This window comes from Macrobrachium nipponense, chromosome 34, assembly GCF_015104395.2.
Source record: "Macrobrachium nipponense isolate FS-2020 chromosome 34, ASM1510439v2, whole genome shotgun sequence".
Taxonomy (NCBI): domain Eukaryota; kingdom Metazoa; phylum Arthropoda; class Malacostraca; order Decapoda; family Palaemonidae; genus Macrobrachium; species Macrobrachium nipponense.
This window is the reverse complement of record NC_061095.1, coordinates 16,208,096-16,220,723: the sequence shown is the minus strand read 5'-3', so window position 1 is coordinate 16,220,723 and position 12,628 is coordinate 16,208,096. Positions and strand designations below refer to the sequence as shown.

At 35.7% G+C, this 12,628-nt stretch overlaps 1 protein-coding gene across 1 annotated transcript; it reads right to left on the bottom strand.

Moving 5' to 3' along the window:
* Positions 1–1,360: 1,360 nt before the first annotated feature.
* LOC135207931 (uncharacterized) lies at positions 1,361–11,614 on the bottom strand. Its single transcript, XM_064239888.1, has 9 exons — positions 11,395–11,614; positions 9,631–9,729; positions 8,880–9,365; positions 8,336–8,623; positions 6,907–7,034; positions 5,324–5,409; positions 4,471–4,580; positions 2,785–3,766; positions 1,361–2,403 (listed from the first exon to the last, which is right to left on the bottom strand). The coding sequence occupies exons 1-9, from the start codon at positions 11,577–11,579 to the stop codon at positions 2,146–2,148; spliced, it is 2,622 nt and encodes an 873-aa protein (XP_064095958.1). The 5' UTR covers positions 11,580–11,614; the 3' UTR covers positions 1,361–2,145.
* Positions 11,615–12,628: the final 1,014 nt, after the last annotated feature.

Below are 12,628 nucleotides of genomic sequence, written 5' to 3'. Positions count from 1 at the left end.
CAAGGCGATACTCAAGTCAAAACTCAACGCCGGAAATATGATAAAAGCCATAAACACATGGGCAGTGCCAGTAATCAGATACAGCGCAGGAATAGTGGAATGGACAAAGGCAGAACTCCACAGCATAGATCAGAAAACCAGGAAACATATGACAATACACAAAGCACTACACCCAAGAGCAAATACGGACAGACTATACATAACACGAAAGGAAGGAGGGAGAGGACTACTAAGTATAGAGGACTGTGTCAACATCGAGAGCAATATCTGAAAACCAGTGAAGACGAGTGGCTAAAGAGTGCATGGGAAGAAGGACTAATAAAAGTAGACAAAGACCAAGAAATATACAGACAGAGGAGAATGACAGACAGAACAGAGGACTGGCACAACAAACCAATGCACGGACAATACATGAGACAGACTAAAGAACTAGCCAGCGATGACAATTGGCAATGGCTACAGAGGGGAGAGCTAAAGAAGGAAACTGAAGGAATGATAACAGCGGCACAAGATCAGGCCCTAAGAACCAGATATGTTCAAAGAACAATAGACAGAAAATAACATCTCCCATCCCAATATGTAGGAAGTGCAATACAAAAAATGAAACCATAAACCACATAGCAAGCAAATGCCCGGCACTTGCACAGAACCAGTACAAAAAGAGGCATGATTCAGTGGCAAAAGCCCTCCACTGGAGCCTGTGCAAGAAACATCAGCTACCTTGCAGTAATAAGTGGTACGAGCACCAACCTGAGGGAGTGATAGAAAACGATCAGGCAAAGATCCTCTGGGACTATGGTATCAGAATGCATAGGGTGATACGTGCAAATAGACCAGACGTGACGTTGATTGACAAAGTCAAGAAGAAAGTACCACTAATTGATGTTGCAATACCATGACACCAGAGTTGAAGAGAAAGAGAGGGAAAAAATGGATAAGTATCAAGATCGGAAAATAGAAATAAGAAGAACATGGGATATGCCAGTGGAAATTGTACCCATAATCATAGGAGCACTAGGCACTATCCCAAGATCCCTGAAATGGAATCTAGAAAAACTAGACGCTGAAGTAGCTCCAGGACTCATGCAGAAGAGTGTGATCCTAGAAACGGCGCACATAGTAAGAAAAGTGATGGACTCCTAAGGAGGCAGGATGCAACCCGGAACCCCACACTATAAATACCACCCAGTCGAATTGGAGGACTGTGATAGAGCACAAAAAAAAAAAAAATAATAAAATAAATAAATAAATAATAATAATAATAATAATAATAATAATAATAATAATAATAATAGTAACAGCAACTATGCTTTTCAGCAAGAGAAGTACTGATACTATCAAGTTAAAAAATAACACCACATTGAGAATCTTACAGTAAATACACTGAAGGACACAAATAAAGAACATGCACTAAAATAACCTCAAGTTAGGTTATTAACTCTGATGTGTCAGACTACTAGGGTATTTCATGTTTAGAGGGGTTGTTAGGAGAATGAGGGATAGACTTATGTCATGATGAATCTATTTGTTTTGTTGTGCTCTCCTAATGTGAGATAATATAAATTTTTCTTGCAAAAGTTTTATTTGATATTACCTACTGCTAAAGATAGCTCATACCTCTTCCCCTATCAGCACAAAGATATAAGGTATCTTTAACAGTAGGTACAATTCATCCCAAATCATCATTTAGTTTGTGCACCTAATAAAATCTGCAATCAGCTCTGTGGAAATTATGTGAAACATATGTATTGTTATGCAGCTTTGCATGTGTTATCAATACTGGAAAGTGCATTCATGTGATTACTGGTATAGAGACATTGCATTCATTTAAATCACACAATTCTACACTACTAAAGGAATGCATAGTTGCATCAACTTTTGAAATCATTCCATGAGCTTTTGAGAATATGTCCAATGCAAACTCTGGTACATTTAACAATATCCTTTCTCTTCTTTTAAGCTGTTCCTAAAAGATAGTACAAAAGTGAATGAATTCCAAGAGGTATATGAGTTTTTAGTGCAAGTTGCCTAGTTTTTTGTACAAACCATTAAGAGCTAATGCATTCCACATAACAGCTGCAATAAATCTGACTGAGATGCATTCACTCTACAAAAATAATATAATCATGCCGAAATAAAACTTTGCTATAGATGATAATCATTCCTTAGTGAAACCATGCATGGAACTAGGAAAACTAATAACTTGCCTTCCATATCAACACTTAAAACCGTTGACTGGGAAACATCTCCTCTTGTATACCGAGAGTCCTGTCCATACTGACCTTGAGACTTCACCTGGTCTCCTTGACTCTGGACCGAAATTGAACGGCAGAGAATTGGAGACAATGGCGGTGAATATGAAAATGTCTTACAATCTCGAATAGGACTTGAGGAGAAGTGTACCTGGAAATAAGGGTAAACAAACTTTATTCAAAACAATTTCAAATACTATTATGAAAGAATCTTTCTTCCCAGTGAATATCACCAATGACTAAATGATGTAACAATGGTCCCTTTATGAAATATGAACCCCTCTAAATATTTAAGTGCCTGCATTACTAATACTATGTTCTTTTGTTAATCTTTCTTTTATGGCACCTATGGATGTACGCCTACCTTTTACCAATCAATTAACAAAACACCTTAAATACACCTACCAAAGGAACAATAAAATTATATTGACTTGTGATACAGTAGTAAAAAAAGAATACATTGATATTCATCACTCGGCCATTTTTTAAACAAAGAACAGAAGCAGCTTAAATAAAGTACAATGCAACTTACCGAATTTCCAGAGGATCTATTGTCTGCTTTGGATGATGGGGATTTCTTTTGAATGAGTATGCCCTTTTCCTGATTCTGATTCTCATTTACTTTTCCTTCAGAAACGGTTCTATGGCAAAGCGCTGCTTCTTTGACACTGACATGATCACTGTTAGTCTGAGTGGCTTCAAACCAAACCATCTCTCTAGAAATTTCTTTTGAGCCTGACATAGGACTAGACTTTTGCACAAATGTTTCACTTTTAGGACTTGACGGTCCTAAAGCATTATGACTAGTAGCACTAAACCCTTGGTTTTTTTCAACAGACTCACAACCGTTTTCATTTGATTTATTGCAAGCAATATTCACAGCAAAACCACATTGCTCAAAAGCTGGCTGTGAAAAAGCACTGCCATCATTTTCTCCTTTAAAATGACTCATCTGAATCTCAGTATCAGCATTTAATGATTTAATAGTAAAAGGCCTATCAACATTTGGGGGAACCAAGAGAGATATTCTTCCTCTGAAATTACTCATTTCAGCTTCACTTAGTGATGTGAACCTGCAGTCAGTATTGACAATGTTTGTATTTTGCTGAATTGGAGATAAATCAGGTGAAGAAAGAGAACGACGCTGAGATGTATTCGAGCATGTCTGACCTTCAACTGGAGACAGGTCTAGTGAGTGCATGGGTTCAGATTCATACTGGGGAGAATGAAAACCATCATATTTTCTTGGTCGACTGGAAGCTGTGACCAAATTTTCTGTGCTCATCTGTTCACTTGGAAAAGGTGGGGTTGAAGGTTGATGACGCCTCTGACTAGGATCCAGAATATTGTTAAATGATGGCTGAACAACTTCAGCACACCAAAGTAAACTTTTAGTATCTTCAACATCAAATTCACTGTTGACATCGTCGTCATCATCATGTAAAGGGAGGGGTGCTACAGGTGATGAAGATGCACTGCTCTCTGGACTTGTGGTACCCCGTGGACTGCACATCCTGCAAAGTTATATAAATTTAACGACATACATAATAAATCATCTTTCATATAATGAACTAAAGTATAAGACCCATCTCTCTCACCCATCTCCATTAGTTTGAAAATGCTTCATTCTCAGATTGATGGATATGTATCCAATGTCATGAGTGGTGTGAGGCTCAATGAAAGGCAATAGTTTGCAGCTAGGGAAAGTAAAACTGGTTTTAATTGTGTTCATAAGAAATACAACACACAGTATTGGAAGCTTGAATTTTACGTCAATGGCCCTTGTGGGCTTGTTCCATATGAATAACTGTATATAATATTAATTTACTTCAGCAGTTTTTCACTATATGGGAAAGGCTTTTCATTAAAGAAATTCTATCATTTGTATGACAATTAGATATGAAAAGTTCCATACCCGAGTCACTTGCAACCTACTCAAGGACATAGAATCGCTCAGAATTTGGACTACAGGTTAGTTGTTAGAGCTGGTCTTCGCAGTACAGTGGATACAATGATACCCACCAAGAACACTACAGACTACACTGCCAACCTGAGAACATTGGATCACATTCCAAGTTTTGGTATGTTTCACATGATACCAGATTGGTCACGTTGTTAAGACTGACTAATGCAGTAAAGGCAAAAGGATGAGATTTAGAATTGCATTCTAGTGCAAAGTATATAGCATTCACCAAATATCATCATTCATGTTACTTACGGTGTAGCATTCATCAAATCTTCTGGACTAAAAAGGAGCTTCCGTCTAAGTGTTGTATTATTCAAATTATTACCTTCTTCCAATTCAGCAATACCTTGGCATCCCTGATCCTAGATAAACAATAACAAAATAGCATTTAATCATCACAAAATCATTTGAGAGAACATCACATTAACAGGGTGGTGTTAATCTTTATACAGTTTCATATTCACAATATGTACATCAATCTACGTAAAGACAATTCAAGGGAATACAAAAAATTTCTTTCATGCTTATGTGCTTTAGCTTTTACTAGGTACTGAATTTGTCATCCATTTCATTAACACAACTACAACAAAAGCTATCTCAGGTAAACTCAAAGGGAGATTAATTACATAACGGCAACAAGAGGAAAAGGAATACAAAGGCAAAATCTAAGTCTCCTGAAACTTTATAAGACAATTCAGCATAATTATTATTATATTATTATTATTTGTCATAGTCAGAAACAAAATTTTTAATGCTGCCAACAAATACAACTTGGCAAAAGCTTCCATTCCATGAAAATTGCTTCCCATGTACCTTAAAGACTTCATTACCAAAAGCACTTATACTCAGATGACTGGATCTCCAAAGTGAGAATCACTCAACAGTGGATATGGATGATAACTAGTGAGAAAGCTCAGATAATCATGGAGTAAGGTCGCAGATGAAGACTTGGACCAGACACAAATTTTGGCAATAAGTGTATAAGACAGAAATGAGAATGAACTCTTTAGATGTCTATACCCATACAAGGAAAAGCACTAAGTATAAAAAAAAAACTGACATAAGTATGAACATACAATCCTGCAATATATCAATTAACACTTACCTGAGTGAAAGTAAAATATGGTTTTAAAGCTGCTTCAACTGATTCTGGGAGTACCATAGGCAGAGACAATTCAGTCTGGCAACTTACTGGGGTAAAATAATAGTTATAATGAGTATATCATACATATGTGGAAAACAATCATTTAAAATTAAAATGAACCCTAACAGTTTGTTGCAATATACTGTAAAATCCACAAAAATACTACTGACAAGGTCAGCCCTAAAAAGATTACCTACCCAATAAATGGTCCCATTCAATGATCATCATAACTGCTAAGAAGGATAGTCATTAAACAGGTAACAGAAACTGGAAAAAACTGAAAACTGTACAATATTTTCTTAGCAGAGAATCAAGTAAGCTTATGAACAGCAATAACTGCAAAAGATCTTCAATTATAGGACAGTTAAAAGACAGAAGTAGGACAAAATCCAGACTAGTGAAAGAATATGACAAAAAAAGCTATTCTCTCAAATAAAGATGCAAGAAAACAAGTTACCTTGAATAAGTTAAAAAATAGAAAAATATGAAGTCAAGCCAAACACAAAGTCAGGGTCATCAAAATTTGGCAGAACAAGATCAAATGGAAGTTTAAAGATATATAATTTTGAAATTGCTGGAATATCCTCACCATTATTTGTCGTCTACTGTCATATGAAGGCATCCTTCAAGCTGTTCCATAATATAAGTCAAATGCAAAATCAAGAAAACTAAGATCAAGTCATTTATGCAATCAAATTCTAGCAAGGTTGAAATTCTCACCAAGATGTGTGCATATGAAGTTTAAGATATTTCCACCGAAACAATACTGATATGAACTGAAAATGGGCATGACGAACCTCATATGCACAAGCCATATAAATAGAGCATAAGAAAAGCAGAGGAAAGTGCACTTGAGAATATTCTCAGGAAAAGATACCCAAACTCAGACCACATACGGCCAAGGTATAGATATGGCACAACAATGTCTGAGAAGGCCAAGGTATAGATATGGCACAACAATGTCTGAGAAGGCCAAGGTATAGATATGGCACAACAATGTCTGAGAAGGCCAAGGTATAGATATGGCACAACAATGTCTGAGAAGGCCAAGGTATAGATATGGCACAACAATGTCTGAGAAGGCCAAGGTATAGATATGGCACAGCAATGTCTGAGAGCATGATTTAGTTACCACACTATACGGAAACTATATTTGTGAAAAAGAAACTAAAGTACCGCAACTGCAGACAAACTCTCTCACCAATTATTCAAACCATATTTGAAATGAGGGGGAGGGGGATATTTTCTTTGAAGCAGTTTTTATATGCTAATTCAAAAATTTAAAGATATCTATGAAATTCTTTTCATTCATTCAAGTTAAAAACTCATTCACTGGTTTTACTCAACTTTTGTAATTCAACTGACACACCAGAGTAACGGTCTTGCCAGGGATAATGAATTATCATCAAAGATTCTTCTTACATTCACCTCAATTATCTGCCATAAACTGTTGCAGTAAAAGACCATTACATTCTCTTTGATGATACTCTGGTCTAAACATTTAATGGTAGCCTCCCATTTACAAGAATCACCAAGTTACTTACTTGTCCGAGTGGTAGGGACTGGGTTGGAAGAAACTGCTTTATCAGGAGCCAAGTTCATTGAAAGAACACTTATTGACTTATTGCTTCCAGTCCAAGGGCTTGGCACAACTGGTTGCCTACTGAAAAACCTGTGAAATGAATAATTAAAATAAAATTTACAAAATCAAAATATCTTCCACCCATTCCAATTGTATGTCAGGATATTTTTACAGTGCATGTACTTAACAGCCTTGAATTCTGGTTATTCTATGGAAAATAATTTTCAAAATACATGTGAACTAAACTCAATGAATAATAACTATTAGAGACATCACTACCATAAGAAAGTCCAGACTCAGAGCACATGCAATTATTTTGCACTTATCAGATTTAGAATACCTTGTATACTGTCATTTGAAACAAATATTGACAGAAAAAGAACACAACATCCAGGGTCAAAGCTACATGGATTAGTAAGTTCACTCTCAATCTTAGGAGCAGCATTGCAGCTTATTTCAAGCAAAACACACTTGGTGGGTACAGTGCAAAAAGTTTTAAAGTGTCTTCAAAGACACTGCAAAAGGCATGAATCACGAACGCCAGTTTCACTGACGATAATTAAACTGCAAAAGCAAAATTTCTAAAGATAATTAAACCATAAAGCAAAATTTCTAGACTCATATTGGGCTGGACTGAGGGCTCTACTTTTGGGAGGGGTGACAACAGAAGCCAAGAAAATTGAAGTTTGACAGTTATGGGAAGGTACTGAAAGAAATAATATAAAGTATGACAAAGAAAAATTCAAAAGGGAGTTCAAGGGATACCAAAAAGAAAGCATTTAGGCAATATGCAATGCCAGGTACAGTATTGCCAGTACCCCACTATATTGCATTCTTAATCAATTTCCCCCTAATAGTCAACTTATTAGCTTAAAAAGTAGATTTTCATCATTACTTAAAGATCCTACTTGGCCTTGACAATGTACCAAGGTAACCAACCAATCCACTTGGAGGATTTTCATTCTTATGGAAGATTTTTCTTTATTACCTTTGTAACACTTTCTCTGCTTTTATTGAATGGATCAGTGACTGATAGCCAACTTTATGTATCGTGACTGCATTTGTACAAATGTTCTGTAGATTTGTAAAGATAAAGATAAGATTATTCAAGATGAGAAGCTTTGAAAAGCATGTAAAGAATCCCACATATATCTGGAGAAGAGGAACTTTAAATCAATATCTGACCCAAAAACCAAACGACTCAGTTTCATGAAATTGAAGAGTCAGGGATCTAAAATGGAAAAATTATGCAATACTTGAGAATGAAAAGCCAAAGATATTTCAAACTGAAATCTTGGCAAAACTTCAGTCTACAAATAAAAATGAACATTTTGATACAAATAATACTACCTAGAGCTATGTTCAATAAAAAGTAGCACACCATAACTTACTTGTCTATAGCAGCCTGGGCTTGAGATTCATACTCTGGATCAGTCAAAATCTCACTTTGGTTATAAGGTGAGGTTTCAATATTTACAGGCTTCAATAGTGCGAGTTCATCAATGGACCACTTAAAGTTCTCATAAACTTTTTTTCCAGGAGACACAACTTGTCGGAACAAAGATGGACTGACAGTAGGTAGATGTAGATGGTCAACACCGACATCAAAGGGATTCAACATTCGCTGATAGCCTTTACAACGCTGTTGCGGGGTCACTACTCTATTGTCACTGCTGCTACTACAAGTATTGGAACCAAAGAAATAAAGATTAAATTCAGTCATGAAAACCAAATGACAACAAAACATGCAGATTTTTCTCTCATTCTATCCTTTTTAAAGCAAGATGGTTTAACTTCAAAAAGTAAATCCTTCTTGACTTCTATTATGAAAATGTTTGTTGGAGTGATATTCCTCTTTATCTACACCAAGTTTAATATCAGACAAGACCAGAAAAAAAAAAAATTTTTGTCAAACATATTTTGTAAATACTGTACCTGCTGTAGGTTTCAGAAGGCGTTTGAAATACTGATCTGTCAGACAACCCCGAAGAACATGATGATTTAGAAGGAGTTACCACATTCTTGTGACTTGCCCCACTACTACTACTCAGTGAGCTGTTACTCGAAACTATTCCTCTGGTTAATGTCCAACCAGTGTTAGCGATACAATGGCCACTATTAGATATCAGCTTACTGTGTAGCATTTCACAACCTTCTACTTCATTCCCAGCTCTTGATGAATGAGAATGCTCTGCGTAGCTCCCCATAACAACTGACTTTCCCCTAGGCGTGGAGAAAGAAGTCTTTGGACTGTCGTAAAGACAATTACTGACTTCATGATGACTGCCTGACTGTCCCAAGGTAGATTTATAAGAAGAAGAAGAAGAGGATGAAGATAAATGGCAGCCTTCAAATATCAGAGGATATGTAAAGGGTGAAGAAGTGTTTGGAGATCTATCAACACTGCTAGGATCTTTAGTCCTGAAAAAAAAAAAAAAAAAAAAAAAAAAAAAAAAAAAATTTAAAAGCTAAAACAATAAAAAAAGTATAAAAACCAATCCTAATGCTACAGTGGAAATAAAATATTTATGGTGGAAGATTGAGATTCAAAATCATGCTCAAAGCACCGGCCATAATGGTGGCTTGAAATTTTGCAGGTAAGAGGGCAAATTCTTGTGGCATGACATAAATTTAGTAATGGTTTGAAGAGCCTTTCAGTAATACAAACAACTGGTATAATACTTACTTCTGCACAGCATAATCAGAGTCTGACTGGAATAAATGTTTGGGGTCTATGTTCTCCTGATTTTCAATTTCCTCAGGAATGACTCTACAGCCATGGTATCTGAAAACAGAAATGTCATAATAAGAGATGTAAGATATCAAGAGAAAATTTTAGTTTCTTTACAAAAAAATAAATATACAGAAGTTACAATTATAAAAAAAAAAAAAAAGTAAAAGATGTGCCAAAGTTCCTTTGGCACAATCAGTTTTTCTGTACAGCGTGCAATGCTGTATGAAACTCAGCCACTGCCGTTGAAGCTCTCAGCCGTGGCCCATGAAACTTCCAGCCAAAACCCAGTGGTGGCCCGTGTTGTTGGCACCTATAGCGGTTCCAGATGCACAATCATGGCTAACTTTAACCTTAAACGAAATAAAAACCACTGAGGCTAGAGGGCAGCAATTTTGCATGTTTGATGATTGTAGGGTGGATAATCGACATACCAATTTGCAGCCCACTAACCCTAGTAGTTTTTAAGATCTGAGGGCAGACAGAAAAACCGCAGATGGACAGACAAATAGTCAACTCAATCATTTTCTTTTACAGAAAACTAATAACATGAGAATGGAAAAATGACAAAATTTCTAAGATAATTTGTATTTTTCATAGCTACAAACCTGAGGTCTTAAACAAGGATAATTTTCTAGCCCCTAGCTGGATCCGGTTAAACAATCTGAGATTGAAAAGCAAGGAATCTGAGAGATCTGGCAACACGTGCGTATATCGGGTAAAAACTGGTCAAAGACCACGCGGTTGCTTACTCTCGGCCATTTAATTACCCTATTGTTAAAACCAAAGGCTTGTTCTAGTATGAACAAATCCAATATTGCACCCAAATTAGGCAAAGAAAAAGCTCAACTACAATTTTGTGTTTGTTAATACAGCAAAATACGTTTGAGAACCTTCTTAAGTTAGCCTTCTAAAACTTCAAAGGAGTTAGAAAGTTTAAACTGGTATATTTTCATATTCTCAAACACTGCTGTCATTAAAAATGCTTTTTTGTTTTGTTCACTTAGACCTTTTTAGTTACTTATGTATACTTGCCTTTTCTCAAAACTTCCTGGGAAAACAAGGTGGTGATGATGAATAAACTTAAATTTCATCAACTAGTGTCACTTGATACACACTTTTAAAATTTCTGGAACAAGCCTAAAATATTCAATATCCACTCTCCCACCACCTCATATAAAGCATATCTACTAATGGAATGAGAACGCTGTCGCATACAACTGACAAGAATGACCAAGAATTGCATAAGCTGCTTTCTGTCTTCAAGTTTCCTCTTCTAATCCTTGGTCTCTTTGATTTAGGTGTTCACCTTCTTTTACTGTACCTTCCTCATCTTATTTATGAACTAATCATTCAAGCCAAATTTGCAAGTTTAGTAGTGTGACTTATATTATGGATGTACAATGGATATACAATCTCTATTAAATATATGTAACCAAAGTTACTAAGGCTTATGAATCCAGGTGTTTTGGATGACATACTGTCTCATTCTATCTGCAGTATGAACTACCTAGGTAACAAATCTCCAGAACATGGATAATTATACTTGTGCAACAAGCAACTGATACTTGTACCAAAACTTACTAATGTTCAGGAGCTTTAATGTACCCTCTAAACATTAGTAGTACTTCCTTTAATATGATTACACATTACAGGTTTTCTTGCAAAGTATCATGCTCTTTAATGATGCATGCTTTATGTACACAAATCATTGCTTACCTGTATGGTGTCACTGTAACTGAAGACTGAATCTTTGGATTAACTAAAACAGGGCTATTCAGGGCCTGAAGAGGATGACGAACAACTTTTGGTGAATCTACATCACAAAATCTTTTGCAGACTCCATCGACCTTACTGCCCTTTTGGACTTCAGTGTCACAAATTTCCAAAGAATTTTGCTCCATACTTCTAAGAAACCTGTGAATATTAATAAAATCAAATTACTGAACATGTCAATAGTCAATAAATATCTTTATGTTCCCTCCATGAAACTGAATTTTCTCCCTCTATCAGTTGAGATATGTAATAATCATGAAATACCATATACGTAGTATATTTCATATTTACAATGAAAAAATACACGATGATAGTACTCTTCTATGTAAAGTTATTGATAACTCCATAGTAAAAAGGCAATCAAATTTCTTAAGTAGATATATACTGTATAAACAAAGTTTTGGATGGCTTTAAAAGAAAACAAAATCCTACCATTAACAACATATATCACATTGAGAACATAATATATACCTTATGTCTCAACTGTCAACTGCTGACTGATGAGCTCTTACATCATACAAAAGTGAAGGCTCAGGAAATCTTGAATCTAATATATAATAGCTTATAATGTTCAAAATATCCTCCTTGAAGTTTATGTCAATCATTCTAAATATCAATGAGCTAGCTCTGTCTTTTAAAGTTAGGCTTTTTATACATTAACTAATACTCATAAGTTTTTATTAGTTCATAAACAAGACTGAAGGGACAAGAATGGTAGTGATAGAGCTGATTTGCAGGCATAAAAGTATCTATGTAATTCTAAAGAATGGTTCCCAAGGTTACCAGATGTCTTGGAGCAAGTACACCAGAATTTTTGTGCTGCCCAGAAGAAAATTATGCAGAGCATTCAGAGACGCAGAGACAGTGGGAGGGCCCACGCAATCATGGAGAAGAGAACTTATCACTAGTTTAACCCCATGAAGGGTTAAATTTGATATATATGAAAATTTAGTCTCATGACCTGATAATGGAACTATTATTCAGTACCATGATGAGAAAGGCTAAAATGTAAAACAGACAAACTACTAAAAACTTAATAATAAAAATGGTTAAATACCAGAAAAAATAACAATGTCAAAAATTGTATTTTTCCTAATTATACAAACCTGAGGTCCTTTACAATAGGAAGGTAACTAGCGGCAGCTGGAACGGTCGTAAGCTTCAAACAAGGGAGTTC